This window comes from Corvus hawaiiensis, chromosome 19 (assembly GCF_020740725.1).
Source record: "Corvus hawaiiensis isolate bCorHaw1 chromosome 19, bCorHaw1.pri.cur, whole genome shotgun sequence".
Taxonomy (NCBI): Eukaryota; Metazoa; Chordata; class Aves; order Passeriformes; family Corvidae; genus Corvus; species Corvus hawaiiensis.
The window spans coordinates 7,055,904-7,083,094 of NC_063231.1; the positions used below are offsets into that span (position 1 = coordinate 7,055,904).

Sequence of the window (27,191 nt, forward strand, 5' to 3'; positions counted from 1 at the left end):
GCAGGCAGCAGCATCCTCCAGCTGTCGCCAGGGCCAGTATTAAAGCGTCAGCTGATCCCGGAGCACTGGTTTAGAGCAAGCCAGACTGGGGGACGGGAGGGGGGAGAGAAAAGGGGGGAGATACAGTAAAGGAAGGGGGGAGACAGGCAGGGGCCCTGCTGGGGCTCCCTTGTCCCTGGGTGGTGCCCACTCTGCCCCAAAACGAGCCACTGTCTGCGGGCAAAGGGACTACGGCTCTGGCAGGACCTGGCAGGAGTTAGAGCCCAACTCAGACCACACTGTGGGGGGCAGATTCTCCCAAACCTCCTCATGTCCCGGCTCAGAGCCACCAAAACACTGGGCATCACCCCGAGAGCAGCTGCCCTCTCAACAGAGCCCAGGCACTGCGCTTCTGCCTTCCCCAGGGACAGACGCCTGGCTCCAGGACAGGGTCACCCAAGTGGGCGGTTGGGTGTCTGCCACCCAGACTGGCACTGCAGCCACCTGCAACAGCGTCCTTGTGGCTGCTGGGCTTGGAGAGGCCGTTTCCAGAGAGGTTTCAACTTGCCTAAAAACCTTCTGTCTGTCCTCAGCCATGAGCTGCCTGATGCAGGACCTCCACACACACTCCTAGTCCCTGAGACAGCCTGGCCACCTTCTGCCCAGGTGCTGTGGGTGCCTTCAGGGCACCCTGGGGATGGAAGAGGTGCCAAAAAAAATTGAAGAGAAAAATGCATCTAAGGCTACATTTTAATCCCTGTAAAGCAGCACCCGCTCTCTCTGCAGGAGAGCTCAGCCAAATCTCTGAGGCTGCTGCAGTGTGGGGGCTCGGGGCAATGGGGGATGCAGGATCTATCCTGTCCTGGATCCCTGCTGGCCGTGTCCTGCTCCCCCAGCATCAGGCTGCCCACATCTGCCTGATTCTGGCAGCATTGTCCCTCTCTTGCCCTGAGAGAGATGTAAGGGTAGGCAACAGGTCCTCAATGCCTCAAATTCTTCTCCTAGGACTACAAAAGGGCCGATCTTGGGTTTAACATTGAAGGAGGCAGCGGCTGCATTTAACCCTTTCTGTTGCCTTCATGATCCAGTGTGACAGGGCCTGGGGGATCAGCTTCCCAGGGATCTGGTTCCTTGGGGCTGGCATAGAAGCACTGAGCTGTTCCCACACATTTATTGCTTCTCCAGCAGCTCAGGGTCTTCATCTATCTCTCCCAGGAGTGGCTGCTCCCTGGACTGGATCCCTCAGAGGGTCTTGGCTCACAAATATTTCCCAGCAGAGCTTCCAGGTGGATTGAGGGGGGCAACAGCAACCCCACACCTGGGATAATACGCAGCTCCACCATCACATCCATGACACCCCAGCATCCCCATCCCATGGGACATTTGATCCCCATCCGAGCCCAACCCCCACATGTGAGACAGAGACAACCCCAAGTCTGGTGCACACCTGGGCACAGCTGGAAGGTGTCTGCAGTGGGGACAAGCAGTGGAGGGCAAGGACTGGTGGTGACACTCTCATGCCAGGCCCCCCAGCCACATCTCCTCTCCACTGGGTCCAGTGGCTCAGAGTGAGCAGCTGCACCGAGAGCCCAACTCCAGGTTTGCAGCTTTCCTGGCCAAGTCCTTCAATGTCTTAAAAAACAAAAACCCCCAACATTTTTTTTTTGGGAAAATGCAGTGAATTCCCAAATCCAACCTGCTGCTGGGTCTGGGCCACCAGACACGATGCAGCCTGTGGGGGCTGTTCTGCATCATCAAAATAATTCATTTGTGCATTTAAACACCTAAAGTCCTTTTTATATTTTTTTAAAAGTGCCCTGATGGCTACAAAAGTCCAGGTTGAAACACAAGCACCAATAGCATCCCAAGATGAAGCCCACAGCCCCAGGAAATGCAACTGCACTTTTCCTCTTGCTTCCCCAGCCCCTTGGTGCCACTCTCTCAGGGGATGCTGTGCCCTCTTTGCCCAGCTTTCTGGGCTGGGTGGCGACAGCACGGGCACAAAGTGCCTGTCTCCACCTTCGTCCTCCCTCCCACTGCTGTGGTAGTGCCCCAGTGTGTGACCCTCGGCATCCCAGCTTGTCCCTTAACCACGGCACAGTCTCAGCAAAAGGGAGCTCAGCCAGCTTCTCCACTGCCTCGTTACCTTTCCCTGGCATCTCCTCTTGCAGGAGGCTCTGTAAGCAGTTTGATAAATGCAAGGCACTGTGCTCCGACAGCTCCTGGTGTGCAGCCACCTCCTGCAGGGAAGAGCTCGCTGGCAGCTGGGCCAGGGGAGCAAGAGGAATGTGGAAGGGTCGTGTTGGGACCCTGATGTTTGTCCAGCTTTGCACTGGCCCATCCAGGCCAGCACCAGAGTCAGAGAAGTGCCCTGGGCTCCATGCAGACTCCTCAGAACCCACGGCAACCCCACTGGCATCCCACATCCTAAACTGGGGAAAAGCCCCACAGCCTGGCCCAGCCCCCTCCATTCTGGTTCCCCCAGAACTCCAGCCTGGCAGAGCCTCTGGGAGCCCCCACCTCCAGCATAAACCTGCACCCCAGACCCTACTCAAAGCATCCACCCCAGGGCACATCCCCAGCCACGAGAGCAACACACCAAGGCTTTGGTCTCTCCAGCTCTGTGGGGCAAACCCCAGCATCACCCTCCTGTTCCTAGGAGAAAGTCAGCTGAAGGTTTCTAACCCATGTGCATCCTAAACCAGGACTTGGGGAAGGACCTGAGTCTGTGCACTGCCAGCACAAAGCCAGAGCTGTCCCTGGAAAGGCAGGGTGGCATCTGGGTGACACAGCCCTCTTGGGCTGTCCCCACAGGCATCTGCATCCCACTAATGGCATCTGACATCAGATGCCCACAGGTCCCTCTGCCAGAGCTGAGTCTTGCTGGTGACACTTGTGACACATGAGATTTGGCCATGGACCTACACCCATTCCCTGCCCTGCACTTGTCCCGGTCCTGCATCCATCCCAATCCTTCCTGTTGGCTGCCAACCTCCCCTTCCCAAGAAGTCTGGCCGAAAATTAAGAAGATCTGAGCCAAGCTGCTCCTATCCCTGGACCCACCTGACCCTGTCCTGCTGGGTCTCACTTAAGAAGTAAACATAGGTGTAGATCACCTTCTTCCACCCTGTGCCACCTTGAGCTGACAGGACCACCTCTCCTTCCCCACCTCCCCTATCTGCTCCATCCCCTAGAGAATTCAGGGCTTCAGTGTTTAAATAATCACACAGAGCTGGCCAGTGTCTTGGATCCCCAGCAGCCATAAAAACAATCAAGGCAGAGAGTGGAGCAAGGAGAAAGGTGGGACAGAAGTCACGAGGATGGTGCTGTGCACGATGCATGTCTGGCACGGATCCGGCGCAGCTCCGATCTGGCACAGCTCTGCTCTGCTGCCACCATGTCCTACCCTCACAGTAATTAAGGGAGCAAAAATAAACAGGGATGGTTTCATCCCTGCAGGGATAATTCCTCCCCCTGGGGTGTTGTGTGCCTGCAGGGCTGCCCCAGAGGTTGGGGATAAGGCAGACAAAGCTGCTGGAAATGGAAATTTCCCAGGAAGGGAGGAAATCGCTTCCTTCTGGGGCGTAACCAGCCATCACCCGCCAACAACTTTATTTGCCTCTGTCGTATCCCTAAATAACTCCTGGAAACAGCTGCTTGGAAACATCTCCTACACCTCTGCTCCTCTCTTGACCTTGGGAAATGGGCTCATGCAGTCCCAATTTCCAAAGTAATTCATCCCAAGCAGAGGGAAAACATCTGGGCTTACAGCACCTCTACCCGACCCTGCACAACCCTTCAACCACAAGCAAGACTTTGGCAAGTGCAGAACCCTGGCAAGGCTGGATCTGTAAGACTGAGAGTGGAAACCATGAGCCTCTGGTGGGTCTGGAGTCAAGGACATGCTTGGGGTCCTCTGGGAGAAGGGATGATGATGTCCCTGGCGTGAAGTGACTTCCTGGGCACAGTGGGGTTGGTATCCCGCTCAAACGACCCCGCAGCTTGGTATGCCAACATGTTCTCCACCCCTGCCCAGGGCTGGGGATGGATCTGGAGGAGAAAAGAACATGAGGGATGTGCCCGGGAGAGCAAGCAGTGAGGGTGGGTTGAGGCAGGGGCCGGTGCTGTGCTCAGCCAAGGCGCTGAAGTCAGCACTCTCCGGAGCCATCTGTTCCCGGCGAGGCCCCGGCGCAGACGGACTCGCCCGGGCTCCCGGCAGCGGGTGCCGCAATTCGGTGATTCACGGGGCGAGGGGCCGGCGTACAGCCGGACACGGCCTCTGCGCCACGCCAGCTCCGGGGATGGGGCTGGGAAATCGTGTATTAGCCACGCTGGGGAAAAGCCTTTTCAACCATTTTTCTGGTCGCGTGAGCTGGCTTTTAAAGAGCAACACACCACCTCAGTGCCAGGCCAGAGATCCAACTCAAGCTGGTTCTTCCCTTATTCCAGAGCGCAGGAAACCTCCTGCTTCATTGGCTCTAAATACTCGTTGGAAAAGGCCAACTTCAGCAGGCAGTCAACTAGCAAAGCCAGTGAGAGATCTGCACTTGTCTTCTGGGAGTGATTGGAAAATGCAGCATCAACAGGAGCTTCTGGGATGTGTCAGACTGGGATGTGCTACTCCAAGGCAGGAGCCCACGGGCAACGAAGAGCTTGCCTGGACAGTCTTTCAGACAGGGAAACTGAGGCACGGCAGTGCAAAGCAGCAAGAAGAAGTTGCAAAGACCCCAACGAAACCATGGCATCAGCCCACAGTGTGACAAGCTGTGCCCCACAGCCAGCCCGGAGAAGCACACAGACAGCAAGGAGAGCACGGAGCAGGGAGCCATGGCCTGCTCATCCAGGCTATCGCTCACCAGATGCTGACCTCCAGCAGCTTTGTGCAGCCTCATTAAAGCTAAGCTGAGCCATAACTCATCCGAGCGGGGCAATCCACATGCAGAGCTGGCAGCGAAGACTTTCAGGCCTCTTTCCAACAGCAGACGGGTGTCAGTCACAGCATCGCCTTCCCAGCTCCTCACCTGCGTCAGAAAATTGCCTTGGAGCTGCTCTTCTGGCAGCTCGGGAGAGCGGAGGGCGAGGGGACGGCTGCCCAGCGAGGCTGCCCTCTCTCACCTCCGCGGTGGGGACACACCTGGAGCAAACACAAGGTTATTCATGCCTAAAAGCAGAACCCGAATGCGAGCGGGAGCCTGCGAGAGCCCCCCAGGCTGCCCGGAGCCCCGGCGGGCAGCAGGAGCGCTGAGACCCCCCCGGCCCGGGGGTACCAGGTCACCCCCCTGCCCTCCCTGCCCCTCCGCTCCCCGGTACGGCCTCCCAGCGCCATCTAACGACACGGCGGCCGGGGACAGGGACCTTCCCTTCCCGGTGCTGGATGCATCCCGCTGCCCCCAGGAGGATGGAGAGCAGGGAGCGCGATGGGGAGGTTGGAAAAACCGGGACACGGGGCTGGGACTTGGGAGCGTAGGCGGCAGAGGAAGGGGAGCTGGAGGTGTTGAATAAGAATTTACACGATTGTAACCATCCTCCCTCTGCCCATGAGGCTCAGTCCCCTGTCCTTCACTGACCTTCATCATCCCATGGTTTTCCCACAGACCAGCATTAACCCCAGGGCCTTGGCCAAGTTCAGGGTTGAGCAAGGTCACTGAGCTCAGCAAGGACAGACACTCCCATTAATCTGTTATCACAGCCCAAAAACCACCCTGAAGCATCCTCAGCTTGGGAACAGCCGTGCGCCGGGCTCAGCGCGAGCACGGTGGCCTTTACCAAGGCTACAAAAGCACCCTGGCATCAACATTCAAGGCGATGTGGAAGAAAACCCTGGGGAGGAGCCGTCTTCTCTCTTCCCAAAACCTTCAGATTTGATGCAGCCACAACAACCCCTTTGCCATCACATTCCTGGCTGGGCTGTCAACCTGAACTGCTGCTCCCCATGATAGGTGCAGCCCCCCTCACCTCAACACCCCCCTTGCCAAAGCTCTGAATCACCTCAGAAACCAGCACTGATGTAATCTCCTGCTCAGGAGTTCAGCATTAGGACTGCATCAGCCGCGAGACGTAAGGAGAGCCACATCACACAAGCAGCTGTTCCACAAAAGCTTTATTGCACGTTTGAGTACGAGTTCCCATTATCACATTTCCTGAGTTTCTTAATGAGCTTGCAAATGAGATTTAAATAGGGAGAAGTCAGAGATCTCCCTTCCTTGAGTCGAGACAGAGATGAGGTGGGAGAACAGTGCCCTGTGGGCAAGTCCTCTGCCATGAGAGAGGGCTGGGCTGAGGTGGGTTTACCCTCTGCCTCCATCACAGAGCCACTGCCACCGTCACCATTTCCACAGGCCAGGGAGGAGGGGTTGCAATCCTGCAGTGCTCTGGCGGGGAGCACGGGGGGGGTCAGGGACAGCCAGGGAAGGGGCCCCGCTGACGCTGCCCCTGCGCCACGGATAAAGAAGAGATTACAGCTCACGGCTTGTAATCTGGCTTAAAACCTGACACCGTCACTGTAGGCAATCTGGGCTAAGAGAAGCATTTAATAAGCTTCAAAACACACAGGCCAGAAAAATAACCTCACCAGTGAAAGGAGACAAAGAGCTCAAGGCACTGCTTGCACCAGTCAGCACTGGCAGGTACTGATGGACACAGGACCCCTCCTGATCCAGAACAAAGCAATTACATGCTTGTTATCCCAACCTACCCCATAAGACAGAACCCAGGATTTAACTGTGGGAAGCAGAAAGCAAATTAATGCCCTTTTCTGCCTGTGTAGAGCTCACAAGTGGAGAGCACCCGGAGCTGCCTTGCCTTGGGATGTTGCAGGAGCTGCAGCACTTAGAGGCTGCTCCGAGGTTAAGGCAGTGGCAGACAAAGAAGCCAGACTCAAGTAGCAGGTCTGTTTTGGCTTCCCTGGAATGGTTTATTTAAAAATACAATCATTATTAAAAGATGCCTGCTCTGGCACAAATGACAAGGCAACAAAGCCATTTGGCTGGTGGCTAAAGGGGAGGCAGCAAGACACAGGGAAGCTTCTCCATGCGACTTGCCACGGGAAAGTGGCTGGCCAGGAGTCCCCCAGGTGCACACACACCTCCCCTCACCTGCAGTACATGATTCATTAATGCTCCAAGGACACGACAAGAATCACCCCCAGGAATGGCAGCTGGCTGCAGGGATGTGGGGCCAGCCAGCAGCCTCAGGTCTTGAGATTTTGGGAACCCAGAGTTCATCATTACCAGAGAGGCCTCAGTGTCACACACCCCTCTGGAGCCACCACCAGCCCCAGGCACAAGCCCTGGGCTCCCAGGCTCTGCTCATGACCCACTGGTGTTGCCCCAGGATGGAGCAGTGCCACGTTCCCACCACTGCTGCCTTAGTGGCCGATGATCCGCAGCATCTCCGCAGGATCCACGATCTTCTCCCGGGGTTTGCCAGCAGCTTTGCCTCTTGCCACCTCAGCAGCATCAATCTTCTCCCAGTCCGAGAAGGAAACAGGACGGACCCCTGGGGTGATGGTGAGAGACAGGAGAGAGAACTTAACCAGGTGAGAACAAGTTCAGCCTCACCTCCCCGTTGGCAGGGCCCTGATGTGGCAGCAGAGCTGCCCTTTTCCGACACGGTGTCAGAGCTCAGCCTCGCAAAGGAGAAATAATTTCTAACGCCACAAGGAGAGGGATGGCAGGTTCCAGTCGGCTCGGATCAGTCAGACCTTTGTGAGCCGTAACAACTGCAAGCACAAACCACCTCAGGGGACAAAATGCTTCCAGCTCACTGTTAAACCTCAGACAGTTTAAGAGGCAAAACACACACACACTTTAATTGAATGTCTTTAAACACGGCTACAAGAAATTACTCTCCTGGGCATTTTAATCTTTCCCCTAACTTGCTTGGAAGGATTACTAGGAAAACCACTCAAGAGCAATAGCTCACTGTCTCGGCAGCTGACAGTGACATTTTACCCAAGGTCTGTGCTGCTTTTAATGGCCCTTCCCAGAAAGTGGTCATTAACCTTAGCAATGACACAGATATTTGAGAAAATTCAAGTCCTGTTCTCCCTGGGTTTTGGAACATCGAAACAGCAGCAAAATCCATTCCCATGGTTCAGACTCTGCTCCCTCACAGATCCAGGAGGAGTCTGGCTGCATTGAACCCTCCTGCTGGCTGCTACCAAGCCTTGCACTGACCTCGGCTGCGCAGGATGCTCTCCACGACCCCAAAGCCTTCTCTGGAGGGGGATATATCCAGCACACCTCGCTGGAGATCCTCCAGCACAGACTGGGCAGTGTCAAAGCTGTCGTTCATGGTGGTGATGATCACGCCCGTGGGTCCTCTCTTCACCCACCCGCTGCAGTACAGACCTGCAGGGGCACATGGAGCAGCCAGGCTGGGGTCAGCACATGCCCTCAGACCCTTCTGGCTGCAAGTCCTTGCCCTGCTCCCCACCTTGGTGGTGTGAACAGACCCTTAGACAGTGCTGTGGCAGGAATCTGTGTGCCTGCAGATCAGCACTAAGCAGCTGCGTGGGCTGTGTCACTTCAGTTAACAGCATCCAGTAAAACCCCCCTGTGTTAAACCAGACAACCCTAAAAAGAGATGGAGAGTGGCCAGCTCTTAACCCCTGATGGAGGCAGCATTTCCCCAGCTTCCACCCTCTAAGGTGTGCAATATCCATCCCCTTGGTGAATGAACTTCCCACCCCAAAGCTCCCAACCCACCCGCTGTGCTCAGCATGTCCCATGCAAATCCCTGTGGATACAGACCTGGAACACCCTCCACTCTGCCCGAGCTGTTGGGGATGACCCCATGCTGGCTGTCAAAGGGGACAGCCGGGTCCAGTGGCAGGCTCCGGTAGCCGATGCTGCTGAGCACCAGCCCACACTCCAGCTCCTCCACATCTCCAGTGGGAATGGCTTTGGCAGAGTCACCCGAGCCCTGGGAGAGGGAGGAAAAGGCTGCTGACCACCCCAGTCACCACTGCAGAGCAGCAGCCCCCTCCAGTCCCCCTTGGCATCTTTGACCCCTGGGTATTTGCTAAAAGCAGCATCAGGGAAGGAGCTCCCTGTGGAAAAACTCCTGGTGGTACCAGAAGCTCTTGTTGGTACCAGATCCCCTGAGAGCCTGCCAGAGGCCACTCCAGCCACACAGGGAACACAGAGCTGTCCTTGGAGGGATTCCCAAGGGATGCAACAGTGTTCTGCTCCATCCCAGCTTCCCAGGGCCACACCAGCCCCCCTGGTACCTCCAAGCGGGTCAGGGCCATGCGGACGCCCCTCGCCCTCCTCCCATCAGCACTGGGCAGAACTTCCTGGGGGCTGCGCTGGAACTTCAGCCCCCACGCCCGAGGGGCTGCTGCCCCTTCCTGCACCTCCACTGGCTTATCCAGGGCTGTTTTGATCATCAGCTCAGTCAGTCTCTTCCTGGGCCTGGGAGAATCTAGGAAAAGAGAGAAATCGTCGCAACAGGAATCAGCAAAAGCCCCTCGGGACACAGCACAGGGCCAAGGCTGTGTCAGGGCAGTGTCAGTATGTGAGTCTGTCATGTTGGTGGGAGTCTGACACCTTTGAGATGACAAACTGCAAGGCAAAGTGACCAGGGGACCTCCTGAGGCTTGAGGCCAGTGGGACACACAAATCAAAGTCTGCAATTTCCTGTCTTGCTCGTGCTTGGAGGCAGCAGCCTGTGGAGAAGAGCAGGTCTCTGGACACCCTTGAACTCAGTGTTTTCTTTTTAGGTTTACAGGAAACTCTTAAATCAACAGCCTTGGGATCTCCCCTGCAAGGTTCCCTCAGCCCTCCTGAGTCTCCTGCCCTCATCACTCAGGTTGTAAGCACTGAGTGGCTGCACAAACAGAGATACACAATGTTCCCTTGTCTTGGTGCCTCCTGGCACTCTGAGGACGTGACACACCATGGTCACTGAGCCTGCACGAGCCAGGCATTAAGCAGAGGACAAGAGATTCTCTGATGTGCACTCTGAGCACCTCCAGATCGCTCCTGGATGCTCGCCTGCCAAGATGATTCCCTGTCTGGAGGAGCATGGCACACTTCCCTCACCTTTAACAGCATTTTCGAGGCCTGTGAAGTCGGCAGGGTCCAGGACAGCTCTGGCACCAGGCAGGTTTATCATCTCCCGCAGCTCCTGGGAATTGTGGGCAGGAAAATGTTACCTCCAGCAGAGAGGACATCCAACAGCCCCAGAGCCCCTCCCTCAGCAGTCCAGGCTAGGAGCCAGGAAATGGGTGCAGGAAGGAGGATGCCTGGGATCCACACCCACCCTCAAACCACCTCTCCCCACCAGAGACGAGCAGTTTGGGGCTCAACTTTGGGAAACAGCAGCACCTCCAGCCTCACCTTGATGGTGAAAGCGACTTGGAGAGGTCCCCTCCTCCCAACCAGCCAGACACGCTTCACCTTGCTGCAGGCAAGAGCTGCCAGGGAGCTGTCAGTGATGTCTGTCTTCTGCAAAACAGAGACGGCAGAGTGGGACGAGGGCAGATCTGGAGGGAGCTGGGGGGAAGGCACAGCCTCTGAAGGTGAAAAATCAGCAGAAAAGCTGGCTGTGCATGCAGAGAGCCCGGGGAGGACGGGAAACAAGTCATCTCCCTTTGCACAGAGCTATTTGCACAGCTGGTCCCTCATCACTGAATGTTCCTTCTGAGGCCATAATGCACCAGAGGTAACGAGCCAGCACTCCCTGACTGCCTCGGGGGATCCACCCAGCAGGTTCACCTTGGGGCTAACAGAGCAAAGCCCTCCAGTGAGCTCCATTCTGAGGTGCCTGCAGATGCTGTTAGGTGACTTCCCAGCTCAGGATATACAGGCTCTGCCTGAAACCAGCTGCAACCCACAGCTCAAATCACCACCTGCCTGCCCCAGGCAGCTCCAGCACAAGCACGGCCAGGCCTCAACCTGGCACTGGAACCTCACAGAAATCCTGTGCTCTGTTTCAGTCATGTGTGTTTATCTAGATTGCACGATCTTTTCCAGAGAAAACAAGATGGGAGGGACACCAGGTAACCAGGATAAACCATTCCTGCCCACCCTGGCACTCATTCCAGTGCCATGTCTTTTGCAGCACAGCTCCCAGCTGGCTTTAGTCACTGGTTGGCAGAACCTCCAAGTTTGGGGGTTTTTTTTAAATTAATTTAGATATTAATACAGGAAGTTGTTGCAAAGCTATAACAAACCTCGTGGCATTTCTCCCAGAGGGAGAGCCTTTGCTGCCAACATCTGGGGCAGCAGCTGGTGCACACCAGCTCCCAGCTGTCTGTAGGGATGAGGTGCCCCAGTCTGCCCAGTGCCACCAGCTGAAACCAGACTGCTGCCCTCAGCTCCAGTAGGAAAAGATAACCCCAGCAGAAGTTTCCAGTTTGGTGGCAGAAGAGGGAAAGCGGCTCCTCTTTTGCTTCTCATGGGAAAGCAAGGGATGATGCTCGATTTCCAACTTTTTGGATGCCAGAAGAGCAATCCAGAGGGTTCTGCAGCATCACCCAAGGCATGGCCACAGCCTTGGATCACTCCCTACAGACTGTGAATCCATGGGTGCACCCGAGAGGCAGCAGCCTTCCCTGGGGAAAGATCCCAAAGGCAGGGGAGTCTGTCTTTGACCAGGAGACGGGTGGGAGCCAGCAGCCACCCAGCAGGGAGGGAATTTGGGGCCTGGGCTGCCCTCATGGTGCAGAGGACCCATCACTCACCCTGAGGAGCTGCAGTGGAGACAGGAGGATCCGGGCAATGTCCAGTGCCACGTTGCCATGACCCAGAATCAGCGCCGTCTCACAGCTCAGGTCAGGCTTTAGCTGTGGGGAGACCCAGCTGTGACTGAATCCACATGGCCTCCATGATGTCCAGCCCTTTAGACCCGCTCCTACCACCCAAATTCCCTTCCACGCTGCTTTGCCTCAGAAAGAGGTGATGCAGATGGGGAAACTCCACACGAGCCTCCTCCCCAAGCAGACATAGCAACAGAGCCGCCCCAGGCACCCCACACGATCCCTCTTCCCACCTTGCCTGCTCTCCTGGGAGCAGGAGCTGTTTTGGCCAAAAAGCCTCCTCAGGAAGCAGAGCATCACCCCTACAGGTTCCCATCTGGCCCTGCCAAAATGTGCTGCCAACGTGCAGAGCCAGCTAATCCGCTCTCACTGATGTGCAAATTGTTCACATTTCTACCATCTAAGAAGGATTTAACATGGCTCCTGCTAATCTTTTCCAATTGCAGGCCTTTCAGGACTTAATCTGGAGCTGAATGCCTGCGTTGGGATGGGAAGAAGGATGGGAGGAAGGGCAGGGAAGCACAGGGCCGTACTCACGTCCCGGTTCTCGGGCAGCCCGTTGTACCAGCCCACGAAGGCTCGGGCTGAATAAACACCAGGGAGGTTCTCCCCTGGGATCCCCAGGACCCGGCTGTCTTCAGCACCGTAACTCTGAGGAGGGAGCAGACAGTCAGAGATGTCACCATGTGCAGGGTTGGACACCAAAACACAAATCTCCCCTTCCAGCTGCTGCCAGGGTCGCTGCATGGCTGTGATATCCCATGCCAAGGGCTGGGATACTCAATGGAAGGGCTAAACACAGCCCAAGCAGAGGGGCTTCATCCACCTCATCATCCTGGGCTCCAGAGCCAAATTTGACGTCCTTGGTCCAAGGCAGAGCATGACAAGCTGAGGACTGAGCAGCAAGGACAAATGCATGGCAGGCTGAAATAAGCACTGGCCAGCATAGGGAGAGGTTTCAGAGGCCTGCACTCGATGCCAAGCTCCAGCACACACTCCCCCTGCAAGGACTTCGGACAATCCCCGAGCTGTCCCAAGGCTGGGAAGAGTTTCCCATGATAACAGGGCACCCAGAAACACTTCACCCAAACACTCTTCCCAAGATCCTAGTGGGGAATAACCCTGCAGACCTTTCCCAGGACCCCTGGGGCACCAAGGTGGTGGGCACCCACCAGCACCACGGCGTGGTAGGCCTGCTGCAGCTCCGGCACCATCACGTCCCTCCCCACGGTGACGTTCCCGTAGTAGGCGCAGCGCTCCGAGCGCGCCGTCTGCGTGAAGGTGTTGATCACGTTCTGCAGAGAGCACAGACCTGGAGTTATGTCCCACAGGCAGGGACAAGGCCTACTGCCAGCAGGAGATCCCTGTCCCCATCCCCTCCAGCCTTGAGATGCTTCACCGTCTCATCCCAGTCAAGCTATTCTGAGACTCTTATCTACCAACAGCCAGAGATAACTCACAGGGAAGATAAGCACAGCTGTGACTCTCCACCACCCTTTGTGAAAGAAAAATCCATATGTTGCACCCACCTGAGGAGGACAAGACCTTACCAGTACATTCAGCCCCTCAAAATAAACCCCTCTGCAGGGGAGAACTTCCCAAAAGTGAGATGTGCAGCCCACCCGACCGCCTCTGCCAGCGTCTCATCTCAGCCCTTCCTGAAAGCCTCGAGAGAGGATGCAGGCCAGGATGGCATCCAGACCTTTTTCTGAGTGATCAGGGCTACACAGCAAAACCACCACTCCCACCCCTGCAGCTCCAGATGGACTCAGCCTGGGGACAGGACAGGACAGGACAGATACCACCGTAACAGCTGGGGCAGCATCTGCAGTATGTCCATTCCTCCTCTCTCAGCACAAAGGGATCCAGGCATTTTGGTCTTATGATCTCCAGGGATTAGAGGAAATTGCTGCAAGATATGGCTGTGTCTGGATCTCCTGTGTCCTACCCTTCTAACCTCCTCCACTCCAGCTCAGATACAGCAGATACCCCTGGGTACAACTCACTGCCAGGCAAAGGAAAATGGTCGGGAAATCTTTGGCTTAACTTTTCCTTGCCCAGGAGAGCACCTACAGCCCAACTCCACGGCCCCCATGAGGAGATCTGTGTGTTCCCAGAATGGGTACTGACTGAGGGGCAAACTGCAGCAGCAATGAGCAGGTGAGATCTTGCTGGTACAAAGTGCCCAGAGACAAAGAAACCCATCCATGCTCCTCGGCCTTGCTCTGGGCCAGGCTGACCAGCACCAGGAGCAGCACCTCCCATCACAAGCCCCTGGTTCTGACCCGCTGTCCAGAGCCCTAATACCAGGTGTCCCATGTCACCTGTCCGTGGCATGGACAAGGAGGAGATCTGGACCTCTCTGGTGTGACAGCTCCAGGTCACAGAGAGCCTGACGCACCAGGAAGGACAGTGACCACCTCAGCTGCACCCACCACTGTCACCACATTCACAGGCAAGGGCAGGGAGCCAGCACCAACCTTCACCTCAGGGTGGTCTGGGGCCACCCCAAAACGGACGAGCCCGAAGGGAACAGGCAGCTTCTCATAGATGTCCACCAGGGCCCCGCCATGGTGCTGTGGGAGAAGAAAGTCACAGTCAGGGGATGAGGACAGAAAGGTCACAGGAGCCTAGCAACAGTCATCTGCCACTGGGGGAAATGCAGGGCAGGAGGGGGGGCTGCAGCAAACGAGAAACAGCCTCGCCCAGAGTTTTCCATGAGCAGGATGATGCTGCACCTGTTACTGCCAGCTCAGACCACAAGGTCTAGCACAGAGTGACCCCCAACCACCATCAAGTCCACCTTGTGGGGCTCCATGTCCCTACCCAGTCCTGAGCTCCTTTTCCACACTAACCTGGTGGGATCCAATACCCGGGGGGCTGATCAGAGAGCCCCCAGGCCAGCTGGGAAGCTCCCAGTGCAGCACCCTGGGTGCTGGGGGGCCTGCCAGACATCTCCCAGTCCCCAGTAGAGAAGCCCATGCCCTGAGCTGAGTCACCTCAGGGTCAGAGCTGTAGACAGATGTTTGGCTTCAAGGCTTTTGTTATCTTGTATTTTGAGTCAGCCTCTTCCCAAGATTAAGCAGCTCTGAAATTCGTCCCTGAGGCTTAGTAACAGCTATTTTCCAACATATTCCAGAGACAACACAGCACAGTTTAATGATGGGGTTAAGCTGCTGTATCTCTGGAGGGTGCCAGCAGCCCAGTTCTGTGTTCAGGTCTCATTTCCCAACAGACCTGACTGCCTGGAGCACTGAAGTTTGCAGACACAAGGTAAAGCACCACCCATGTGCCTTAATTCTGGTGGGGAAGGAGGAGGGAGGAGAGCAGGTCCTACACACCCACTTTTAACACACAGGTAATGTCATTCCTGCTGGGTGACAACAGCTCTGAGAGAGGCAGATTCCTGGTGATTACTTGATTCTAGAAAAATCACCTGGAATGAACTCGCAGCAACCAACCTAAATCCTGAATGGACGGGCCAGGCACAGGGCAGGGATGAAAGCAGCGCTACCTACCCCAACCAAAGAGGCCCAGGAGGACCTTGTGGCGTCTGGGCTGTCCCAAGCAGCCCCACAAACAACACAGACCCGGCTGGAGCAGGGCCAGGAGCCCACTAAACCACCCCACAACCTGCCGAGAGCCAGGCAGCACAAGAGATGCCTCCCTCGGTGCCCAGGTCCCATCCCGGTACCTTGAGGATGTGCTGAGCCGTGTAGAAGCCGGCGGGGCCGCTGCCCACCACGCAGACCCGAGGCGCCGCGGCAGGCGAGGACAGCCACCGCCGCAGACCTGCAGGGCACAAGGACAGGCAGGGCGTGAAGCCACAGGAGCGGCCAGGGCCGGCACAGCCCCTCCCTGCAGCCCGGCACCCACCCGGCGGGGCTCGTCCCCTCGCGCCGGCCATGGCCGCAGCGGAGCACAGAGCGGCCGGGGTTGATGCACCGCACCCGGGCAGGCGGAAACACCCCTAGGCCAGGGGCCTTGGCGCTTACGGCCGGGCCGGGGCCGGCGGTACCGGGGTGCCCGGAGGGGTGTCAGCTGCTCCAGAGCGCCAGAACCGAGACCCCCGACCCCGCGCACCGGGGTCCCCGTGCGTCTCAGTCCCCCCTGGGCTGGCGCACGGGCCTGCGGGGCGCGGTTCTCGCAGCCCCCCGGGCCCACAGCCCCGGTTATCCCGGTTATCCCGGCCCGCTCTCCCCTCGCACATGCGGCCTCCCCAGACCCGGTTCCGCCGCCGCCGGGCCCCGCCCCCGCCCGTCCGGCCACGCCCCCTCCTCTCCGCCGACCAATCGTGAAGCCGGACAGCGCCTTGCTTAGCATAACCCCGCCCCCCGCCACCGCCTGGCCCCGCCCCCGCACCGACAGCCAATGGCGGCTCGCCGTTTCCATTGAGGCTGACCGGAAACGAGGCGATACCATAGAGAGCGGGGAAGGAGCGGCCGAGTGGCGGCCGTTCGCACCGCCGCTCTTTATGGTGAGCCGTCCGCGGTACCCGGTGCACTCTCGCAGCGTCATCATCGCTGATGCTGCTAATTGCCTATGCCCCTTTATCACCCAAAAAAGCGACCAGCTGCCGAGGTCAACCGAGGAAAAAAGAAGTTCAGAGTGATTTTAACCATGCGCTGCACAGCCGCCCTGCTCTTACCAGGAGAAACTCACAGCATCCTTCGATAGAGGGTCAAACATTAACGCCAGAGAGAGTGGAAAAATGACAGAGCTCCTGGCCCAGCGTCCCCATGGTCTCTGCCTTATTTCCTCCTTAATCCCCATCACTCAGCCCATTTCAAATGCTGGCGCTCACACCTCCCATGCAGGAGCACCACATCCCATCTTGGTTCAGCCTCTGCACAACACACCAGCCAGAAATATCAGCTCAGCGGGCCCAGCAGACGTTTAAAAGTTGGCCAGATGCCAGAGCACACAGGCGAGTGCTTCACGGGCCTTTTTAAATGCAATTAAGACCATGAGGAGTTTACAGCCAGGAGGCGGTTGTAATACGGGTCATAAAACCCACACGCTCTCTCCTGGTCCTGGAAATGAGTTGATGGCTTTCTGCAAAGACACGCTGAGAACGGCAGCTGGCTCTGTGCCTCCCTCTGCAGCTGCTCCTTCAGGGGGGTTGTGGTGAGGACCAGGAATTCCGACGGCTCCAACCCCTCATCCTCAGGTCAGCACAGCAATCATCGACCCCCTGCCCAGAGAGGCAAGGCTGAAGGCTCCAAGTATCACCATAGAGGTCATCCACGAACGCTTAAATTTGGAGGGTTCCAATCACAGGAGTCAGAATCCTCCTTTTTCCCAGAATTCTCCCTTTCCCCCATTAACTTCTGTATCCAGCAGTTCTGGCAGGGAATAATGCACCTGTTTCCCAAGTCACAGGCCGTCCCCCGCTGGCTGAAGGACCTGCAAACGCTCGCCTTTAGATGGCACTGCGTTAAACAACACCCATGAAATCCGGCCGGGAAAAGGGCTGTTGCTCGCACCAGTGCTTGGCACAATTTGGGGCTGATCTCTTTGCAGCAGGAGAGGGCAAAAGAGCATCTTGTGCCCTCAAACGGGAACACGTGAGGTTGAGATTACCCTGCCTGAACAAAAAGCACCTCTAATGACCCTCACCCCCTCACTGGAGCTGGGAATGCTGCTAATTCATCACATTTATCTTAATTTTTCTCTGATGCTCAACTGAGAGATGAATCAGGGAGGCAGTTCTGGGGAGGGTCTTTGACCCCCGGGACCATTCAGGCCATTTAGTTTGGTCAAACCCCTCCAGCTGCTCCCCTACCTACAGACCCAGCCTAACCCATGCTCAAAGGATGGGAATTTGCCCTTTGGATGTTTCATAATGTCCTGGATCGATGACCCACATGGGCCTGGAGAGAGGTGGCAATGCCACCAGATCAATGCATCAGCATTCCCTGGGCACCAGCCCAGGATAAATCAATAATTCAACATTTCTGATGCCAAAGGGGTCACACTGGATGGACCCAGGGCCACTCCTCCTTGTCCTGAGTCTGGATCGTCTACACAGGAATGCCATGGCCATCCCAGCTCCAGCCTCACATCACAGGGACACTTCCCCAGTGCATCTGAGGATGTTCCTGGTCTTGGCGGAGGAGAAGCGGGGTAAAGCACCATGGACTGCCTGCTGCAACAATCACCCTGCCACGGGCCAGGACCGGGCAGAGCCTCCCTGTGCCTTGGGACACATCTGTTTGTACAGCCTTATAAATCCACATTGTGGGACTGTGGGGGTCCAGCCCTGATGGGAGGAGAGCTCAAACCAGGGAATAAAACCCCAGGCTCAGAGCAAAGCCATGCTGATCCCAGTTTGGCCATCTGCCCTTTCTGCTGCCAGCTCCCCACCGTGACACTGGGGTGGACTTTGTCATCGGTCTTGTGGGTCAGGGACAGCAGAGGACCCTGGTAAAGCCAGACACAGCTTCCCAGAGGAGGTTGGAACTGGCCACAGGAGCATCCTGGCCCCTGGCAGCAGCACAGGGGGCAAAGTTAACCCTCCCTAAACAGGGAAAGTCTCCCAAGCCCTGGACACCTGCCTGCCTCTGGCAGATGATTGCCCTGATAAATCCTTGCCACAGCAATGACCAGGTCTGTGGTCACCTCTGGGAACCCAGTGCAGACACCACCCTTGGGGTGAGGGTCTTTCCCCCAGTCCTACCCTGGGTACCACAGGATACCAGTAAGACTTCCACCAGCAACAAAACCCAATGATAAAGGAAATCCACCCCACAGTGTTAAGGCTGAATTTGCCAAATCTCTGTTCCTAGAAGCAACTGATTTAGCCCAAAGTCAGGCAAAGCACAAGCAGCAGTGACACAATCCCCTCCCCACCATCCACCCCTCCCCTGAGACCCCGACCACACAGCTGCAGCTCCATCCTACAGATCCTGGTGCTTCTCAGTTCTGGATGTCCTGGATGTGGCGCCGCATCCCCCACGGATGGGGGAGGTTTCCTCTCCCCAGGTGTGAAAGCAGAGTGAATAAAACTAAGCCCTGGCTGGGAATAACTGTGGGGGGACCCCGATTTTTCCGTCCCTGGTGTTGCACCATGTGGCTCTCCCCCTGCAGTGGCTCCGTGCACCATTTTCTAGCCAAAAGCAAAATTTCAGGGAGGGCTGTTTCCTACGCCACGGCTTCGTGGAGGTGTTGGTCCTGTTAAAACCATCCCTGCTGCATGTCCCTGTGGGAAACAGCCCCCCGAGTGCTGTGGCCCCCACGGTCCTCACTGGATGCCCACCAGCTCCGTTATGGGGGGAGCGTGGACCATCAGCTCCTCGTATCTCTGGAGGAAGAGCCGGAGCCTGGAGCTGTAGGTGTCCTCGTTGTAGGGCAGCTTCTTCTGCTTCAGGTACTGGGAGACGATGGGTTTGATCTGCAAAGGCAAAGGCAGCATCACCTCTGTGCAGGACGCCCTGGTGTTTGTACACGGTGCCTGAAACGTGCCCAGAAAACCCATCCCCGATCCCCAAAGCTAGGCTGGAGCAGGCAGCACCAGCTGTAATATCTTTGCTGTGAATATTAAGAGGAAGGTGGTTTCCAGCTGCAGCATCACAGGGAGTTCACCCTGGCAAAACGCCTTTGTAGGGCTCTGAATTAGGAGAGATGCCCTAATGAGGCTTCTAATGAGAGCCAGCCACGAATGCTCATCGTTCACACCCATTGTTATCCCCACGTGCCCACACAGCCAGCTCGGTGATGGGACTGGGAAGTTCCCACAGACTTAATTACCCCCTTCCCTGCAACACCCCTTTGGGGGAGGTAGGTTCTGCCAGCCCTGTGAGCTTGAGCAAAGGGCACTGAAAATAAGGGCACAGCATTAAGTGAATGGCGATCCTGTGCTGAAGGGCGGTGTGTGGACCTGTCTTGGGATCCCCTCCAGCCAGGGCAGTGCTCAGAGCCCACGTTTTAAACACACCCCACACCTCAGAGCAGCAAGTAAGAGCATGACCAAAGTGATAGGAGGTTTGCTTGGATGTTGTCTGAACCAAAAACTGCACAGTGCTGGGGATGCTTTCCCAATGGAATAACTGGGAGGATCCTGGACTGCTGAAAGGCTGTTGCAGGCTGGAACTGCGACCAGGAGAAGGGGCAGGGAGCAGAAACCCAGGAGAAACAGGAATGGGATAGCAGGAGGTGGGTTACGGGCTGTGGCAAAGCAGCGAGTGCTTTCCAACACGGGAAGGAGCAGCACAGACAGGTCTGGCAGTGGGGACGGGAGGTGGTGGATGTCTCATCCCCATGTCACCTCCCAGCACTCTCAGCCACCCTGTGGGGTCGTCTCACCTTCAGGCACATGTTGTCAGAGAGGCTGGGGAAGAGGTGATGCTCCACGTGGCAGCTGATGAGCGAGTGGCCGAAGGACCAGTCAAGGAGGGCGTTGCGGGGCAGGTTGAGGACACCCAGGCTCATGAGGTGGATCCGCTTGGGTTTGCGGTCGGCCGCGAACATGGGGAGGCCGATGTGCTGTGGGAGAGGCAGGGTGGGCACCTTGTGGCACCTGTCACCTCCCCAGTCTCTTCCCAGCAGAGCCAATGGCAGCTCTGTCTGTGTGTGGGCATGAAGAGCCACATTTTGGGGTCTCTCTGCCAGCCCCGGAGCTGGGTTGATCCCTAAAGTCACTCCATCTTGTGTTTGTCTGTCCATGGAGCCACCAAGGAGCTCCCAGGCTCTGTTCCCCCAACTCATCCACACTTAGAGCCACCAGCCTCTCCCCATCCCAGGGCCTGTAACACCACCTGAAACCCACATCAGCCCTCCCAATCCTGCCAGCCACTGCAGAGGACATCATCCTCACGCCCTTTGCACTCATCTGCCCTGACATTTTCCAAGGACCACCACTTTCCACCCAGCACCACCAGCCTGATCCTCCCAGTGACAACATCAGCACAAGGCAGGTGACCCACTCGCCTTAAGATGACACAAGCTCCAGCCATCAGCATCAGGGCTTTGCCACCAGCCCTGGGTAGTGGCTGGCCTGTCTCCAGCACTGTTGGGATATCGTGAAGCTTCAGGTCTCTACCTGGAATATGTTGACATGGATGTAGGGATGGGCCAGGAGGGAGCGGGTGAGCAGCATGCAGAGCAGGGCGGACCACGGTGACTGGAAGCCTGAGATGTGGAGCAGGAGCCAGTAGTGGCAGTAAAACCCCAGAAACATGCAGCAGAGGGTCCGGAGAGCTGCTTTCCACTCCACATTCCTCAATAAATCTGCACAAGGAAGAGGAGGCAGCAGATGGGAGAGGTGTTGTTTCCTTACCACCACTGCTGCTCCAGCAGCCAGGCTGCCCAGTGTGCCAACAGCCCCACAGCCCAGCCCAGCCCATGAACTCACTTTCCTCATCCTCCAGGTTGGCCCAAACTCTATAGAACTGCTGGGGTTTGGGTCTGAGAGCCTCCCCAGAGCAGCAGATCCAGCCGTGCATCATCACTCAGGGGACTCGGATGCATCTTCATTTCTTACAATTTGCCAAGTCATTGTCCGTGCATTTGGCACTGCCCAGAGCTGGGTCATGCAGCCTGGAGGGCTTTGCTTCCCCAGCCTCTTACTGCTCTCTGGGCTCTTCTCCCTGATTGTTTTCTGGCACCATCACCTTTCCTGCCCAAGCTCTTTATGTCTGGCCCCTGCCCCCCACACCTCCACCCCATACACAGCCATAAAACACGCCGTGTGATGCTCTGATCAACCTGAGACCCACTTGTGACACCCATTATGGCCACAGATCTGAGTTAAAGGAGAATGGATTTGGGATGCTTCAGGCTCATGATGGCTTTTGCCAGAGATTTCGACATTCAACAGAGGAAATGGTGAAGGGTTTTCTCAGCATCAGCAGAAAGTAGATGCAGCACATGGGGTCCCCAGGGCAAGTGCAGCATCTCCTGCCTTTCCTGCAGCCCAGTGTCCCTCCAGGGGCTGGTGTAGTTAATGTGATGCCTCCAAACAAAGCAGGACCCTTGGGTGGGGTGGGCAGTACAAGCTCCCTGCACCCAGCACCCTGTCCCCAGGTGCCTGGGACACGTACCAAGTGCAACCAGAGGGGTTAGGATGGGCACTGCGAGAGGCGCGATGAACATGTAAACGTAGCGGTTCAGGAAAGGAAGTTTCCAGGTGCTGGAGTCCCCCAGGCCGATGACATTGGTGTAGCCGTGGTGGATCTTCACATGGTTGTAGGTGGCCTGCTCAACTGTGAAAGATGAGCAGAGCTGGGAGGGAAGAGAGAGAAGTTGTGGTGCCAGGGTTGGGCCCTGCCTGGCTTGGGCTTGTGTGGGAGGAACCCAGGGAGATGCTCTGGAACCATAACGAAGCACCATGGGGAGATGCTCTGCACCCCACAGACCCCAAACCAGTCTGGAAATGGACTTTTAAGAGTTAAGCATTAGAAACCATTCCCACCATTCCAAACATTCCCCACCACGGCAAGGAGCTGATGGGGTGTTTTTGGGGGCTGCCCCACTCACCTCAATGAAGAAGATAGCCCACACTTTGCCCCAGGACTTGGACTCAGTCAAGGCATTGTGGCTGGCCAGGTGGCTGCCCTTGACGGTGAGGGTGTGATGCACCACGCCAAGGGTGAGGACACCCACCAAGAAAGGGATGGCCTGGGCTGACCGCAGGCACAAGAATCCTGTGGAGAAACCAGCTGGGCAGGAGCTCGGCCATGCACGTCCTGCAGCCCTCTGAGCCAGGCTGGAGGTGTTGCTACACCCAAACACGCCAGCCACGGCTCTAAACCTGTTCTTCAGCCATAGTTACAGGTATTTAAACCACAGAAGTCAGAGTCTGCCTCCTCATCACCCTCATGACTGGGCCAGTCACACTCACCCTTGTGCTGAAGGTTTGGCCACTTCCAGCCTTGATGGCAACAGGTGCTGCAGGTGCCCGATCCCACCCCACAGCTCTGGGATGTGGGATCCCCCTGCTGTCATGACCCTGCCAGGATTTCAGCATCCCCAGGAGTTCAAAAGCAAGGGAAGGTCCCAGCTTTCCAGCCAGAGACCCATGCCCAACCGTTTTCCCCTGCACCCACCACAGCCAGGGCCACTGCCACCAAAACCACCACGGTTTCCCTGTCCTATGGTGGGACACATCACCCCCCGTCCTGCCCTGTGTACATCTGCCTGGGCACCATCCCCTCAGCCCAGGCTGTACCCCAGATACCACTGTCCCCACACCCCAGGCTGTCCCTCGGGTGTCACTGTCACCCGCTGTGGGGTCAGGGTGCACCAAGTCACGGGGTGAAGGAGTTACTGTGGCTTTGCTACAACCTCAATAGGTGCCAACAGGCTCCCAGCACAAAGCAGTCACGAGGAGGCAGTGGGACCCCTGGGGACTCCCCTGGCTGTGGTTTGGGGGGCACTGAGCCCGGTTACCTGCTGGGAGCAGGAGGAAGCTGCAGGCAAGGATGCTGATGTCCACACCGTGCCGTTCCCACCAGCTGCTGCTCTTCACCACCTTCTGCACCAGCTCCGAGAGCTCGGTCATCAGGGCTTCCTCGGGCTGCCCTGCTCGCTCTGGGGCTCCCCCGGGGGTCACGTCCCCGTCACCCAGTGCTGGCCCCCACTCCCAGCCCTCTGCCATCACCTCTGTCCTGCTGCCACCAGGTGCTGTCGTGCCGCGGAGCGAGGGGTCCCCCATCCCCCTGAGCCGGGGGGTACCGCCGACCTCACCGTTGACCTGCCGTCCCCTCGGCCTCGCCGGGTCCCCATCCTCCAGCGGCATCTCCCTGCTGAGCAGAGGCCACGCAGGGTGTCACCCCCAGACGATCAACCCCAGCACCCCGACCCACCGCGGACGGGCTTCCCGGCTCCTGCTGCCGCCGAAGGACACGGGAAGGGCAGGGATGGAAAAAAAAACAAACAATCCAAGGAGGACGCAGCCAGCGGAGACGGCCGGAGGAGCCACCCATCCTCCCACCACACGGACACCCCGGCCACCACAGCCCCCTACTCACGCCAGCCCTGGCTCGGTGGCTCTCCCGGCGCTGGCCATCCCAGGGTGGCCGGGCAGCCCGTGCGGCTCCGCGCACCAGGGCAGCTGCGATTTGGAGAAGGGAGGAGCGGGGGAGGACTGGGGGAGGGCGAATGCAGATTAGCGATGGCAATAATCCGCCTTGGTGGCCCATTTCGGGGAGCAGCCGTGGCAGCGGGGCCGCGGGGAGGACCCTCGGCGAGGCCACAGGGAAGCGACGGCAGCAGAGGAGGGAAGGAGTGGAAAAAAGATGGAGAGAGGCTGGAAATGCTGGAGGCGAAGAAGCCAAGCGCCAGGAATAGCCCTGAGAAACCCAAGCGGAGCACAGAGGACAGGGATAGGGTTTCGCTTCTGCCAGGGAGAGGGAGCAAACGTTGTCTGTCCCACGAGGGAGCCGTTTTGGGGAGAAAACCGACCTTTTCCACAGCAAGGAGCAGGCTGCGGGAAGGAGGGGCTGCCTGTGCCCGCCTGCCCAAACTGCTGCTGCTGAGAGCCGCCCAGCACCCTCCGCTCTGCCGGGGGCACATCGAGCCCGGGGGCACCCGCCAGGGGCCAGGCCACGCCAAATCTGTCCCTAGCAGCTCTGGCAACCAGCTCTGACCCCCGCAGGGTCTCTCTTCTCTTCTGACCTATTCCTGTGTGAATTTCCTCCATTTTCCATCACTGTTCTCCACCCACCCACAGGCATCCAAAAGCTTTGGGGATGCCCCTGCACAGACCAGGACCCCTAGAGCCCTATTTCTTTATGAAGGAAAGATAAAATCGCATTGTTCCTCGCTGTGGCACTGGATTTCTTCTTGCTTTGTTATTTTCTCCTTGCCAAACCTCAAATCAGCTCAACTGATTCACCAAAACCTTAATGAACATTGACATCCATCAAATCCCTATGGATTTGCTACAAACAAGGCTGGTTAGCTACACCCATCACTAGGGTATCCCAGCCCCAAACTGGGATGGGCTCAGCACCTCCAGTAACACTACATCACTGCCACAATTTGCAGGGAAGCAAACCCCACGCCCAAGTTACACCAAGCCCCAGGGAATTGCCATCATCCTCTGGGGAAAAAAAAAAAAAATTAATAACAATTAAAAAAAAATCCCAGCTGCTGCAAAAGGGGCAGAGCTGAGAGTCCATCAGAGACCTGCTGAGCTTTCATTTAGGAAAGACCATTTCTAGAGCCAGGGGCGCTGAGGAATCACGGCGGTGTGTGAAGCCCAGCCAGCGATTCATTCTGATGAGCAGAATGGCTTTTGTCACCTGCCCACGCTGGGAGAGCACCCATGGGTGCTGCCAGGCCGGGGGAGGAGGGTGTCAGACCCACAGGTGCATCGGGTGGGGCGGCTGAGGCTGCTCCTGGGAGACACAAACCTTCACTGTCACACCTCGGATGTCACCACAAAAGGGACAGCGGCAGGAGGGTGGCAGCCCTGCTCAGGGGGTGCTGTTTGGCAGGGCCAAGGGCGAGCAGTGCCCCATTGCACAGCAGGGCAGAACCGGTTACGTGGTGGCAGCTGAGGAGGAGCAGGGGGTGGGAATCAGCCACACATCCAAGACCAACACGATTGATGAGGATCCCACTGCAGCTGGCACAGGGAGAGGCAGCATGGCATCACTCAGTTCTGTGCTGCCACCAGGACCAGAGACCACCTGGGAGAAGAGAACAAATAGTGGGTTGAAAACCACACGGGAGAGGCTGAGTTTTGGCTCCTGAGGAAAAGTGCTGAACCCAAAAGAGTTTCTTCCATCAAGGTACAGCCAAGGTGTGATTCACAATGCTGACAACAGACCAGAAATTGTAGGAGTCTGCAGAGCCATCAGGACAGGCAGCAGGTTCAGGATTGTAACCCTAGATCTGCCACCTTACAGAGCTCCATTTCCAAAATAAACTTTTAAACCCCAATTTACGTCTGATTTCCCACCACACACCAACTCACACCATTGCCCTGACACAGTTGAGATCTTAGAGATCAAAGCAAATGCTGGCCTGGCCCTTGCACCGTGGACACAAAGACCTCCAATTTAGCAAGGAAAACACGTGTAAGGCTCAGAAATCCTTCAGCACACAGCAGGGCAGCTGGAGGGGATCAATGTAATCCCTGGAGCAGCAAGCTCTGGCCAGCAGCTGCTGACCCTGTGGCTGTCCCTTGTCCTGGGCAGCACGAGGGTCCCATAGGCAGCCCCCACTGCCTCCTCAGGCATCTGCCGGCCTGAGGGAGCCACGGGAATCAGAACCCTGCCACGGTCCTCATCTGACCCCCTCTGCCCCTAGAACTGAGCTCCTAGAAAGGCTACACCTGGCTCCCAAAAAGCTCCCCCCATGTCCCTGCTCCCAAAAGAGGGGAAAACAGGTCATTTTAGCCTGGCATAAGGACACACACGTCAGGCCATCAGGACCCAGCAGCTGCACATGCTTCCCTGCTGAGCCTTCCCAGGCTCCCCCCAGCCCGTGGGACAGCACCTGCTGCAGCCCCAGAAGTGCAGTTTCCAGCCCAAATCCAGGAGTTTGGAAAAGCTGCAGTATTTGCACCCCAGGGCCGTGGTGAGGGGGTAGAGCTCCCTCAGCAGCCCCTCCCTCCCTCCCTCCAATTGCCTACCTTGCACACCCTCATCCTCCTCCCTGGGGGAGGAAGGCTCAGGCTGCAGGGGCTGGCAGTGGGACACCACCAGATCCCCTGGTTGCCTCAGCCAGACACTCCCAAAACCACCACCTCCCCTTCCCCTGACGTGGCTGAGTCTGCAGAGATTCACTTTTATAATACCCAGGTTTGGGGCGGCACTTCCCCCCACCTCTTTTAGACCAAGCGCTTTTGGGTAATTAACTTAATGAGGGATTAATTACCACTATCCCCTGCCCAGCAGGGAGACCTTAAGCACCGCCTCTCTTTGTCTTTTGGGGTCTGGCTGAGCTGCGGGGTCCTCAAAAAGGAGAAAATCTCCGGATTCATCCCCTCACTCCTCCCTTTTCCCTGAGCCCGGAGGCCGAGCGAGGAGCTCCATCTGCAGGCAAAGCTCTGCCTCCATCACCCCCAAAACCAGCTCCCTCCTCCCGCATTCCGGCCCTGGCACACGGTGTTCGTCATATCCCGAGCTCCAGAGCCGAGCAGCTGCCGCAGCTGCTGCCAAGCTGGGAGATTAGCTCCGGTCCCCACTCACTCATCCACCCCAAGGCCAGCTGGGGCACCCCAAACCCTCCCTGCCTGGGGCTGTGGAATGAGGAAAGGGCGAAGGACGAGCTCGGGAGCCACCGGGCAGGCACCAGAGGGAGTCACAGCTCCGTGCAGCGGCTGCTAGCACTGTCGTTTGGCCAAAAGTGCAGGAAATTGAGCTGGTGGACTCCCAAGGGATGCTTAGCCCTGAGCTGCTGGGCTCCCAAAATGTGAGACCCAGCCTGATCTGTGTGTCAGGGCAACAAGCTCTCAGGGGACACCAGAGCTGGCACAGCCACCAAGCCCTCACCCAGA

At 57.2% G+C, this 27,191-nt stretch overlaps 2 protein-coding genes across 3 annotated transcripts; both read right to left on the reverse strand.

Moving 5' to 3' along the window:
* Positions 1 to 6,064: 6,064 nt before the first annotated feature.
* FDXR (ferredoxin reductase) lies at positions 6,065 to 15,942 on the reverse strand. The gene is made up of 12 exons (XM_048323955.1): positions 15,620 to 15,942; positions 15,438 to 15,535; positions 14,224 to 14,319; positions 12,916 to 13,038; positions 12,281 to 12,394; positions 11,669 to 11,770; positions 10,323 to 10,430; positions 10,026 to 10,110; positions 9,212 to 9,405; positions 8,733 to 8,904; positions 8,157 to 8,330; positions 6,065 to 7,476 (listed from the first exon to the last, which is right to left on the reverse strand). The coding sequence occupies exons 1-12, from the start codon at positions 15,648 to 15,650 to the stop codon at positions 7,346 to 7,348; spliced, it is 1,428 nt and encodes a 475-aa protein (XP_048179912.1). The 5' UTR covers positions 15,651 to 15,942; the 3' UTR covers positions 6,065 to 7,345.
* Positions 15,943 to 18,498: 2,556 nt separating this feature from the next.
* Positions 18,499 to 23,929, reverse strand: FADS6 (fatty acid desaturase 6). Of its 2 annotated transcripts, none has more exons than XM_048324010.1 (7): positions 23,713 to 23,929; positions 23,132 to 23,484; positions 22,220 to 22,386; positions 21,784 to 21,964; positions 20,784 to 20,971; positions 20,048 to 20,227; positions 18,499 to 19,136 (listed from the first exon to the last, which is right to left on the reverse strand). In XM_048324010.1, exons 1-7 carry the CDS (start codon positions 23,748 to 23,750, stop codon positions 18,987 to 18,989), a joined length of 1,257 nt encoding a protein of 418 aa, XP_048179967.1. In that variant the 5' UTR covers positions 23,751 to 23,929; the 3' UTR covers positions 18,499 to 18,986. The 2 variants fall into 2 exon arrangements, with proteins under 2 accessions (XP_048179967.1, XP_048179966.1); XM_048324009.1 differs by having other exon boundaries at positions 23,132 to 23,487; positions 23,713 to 23,919.
* Between the last annotated feature and the right edge of the window lie 3,262 nt (positions 23,930 to 27,191).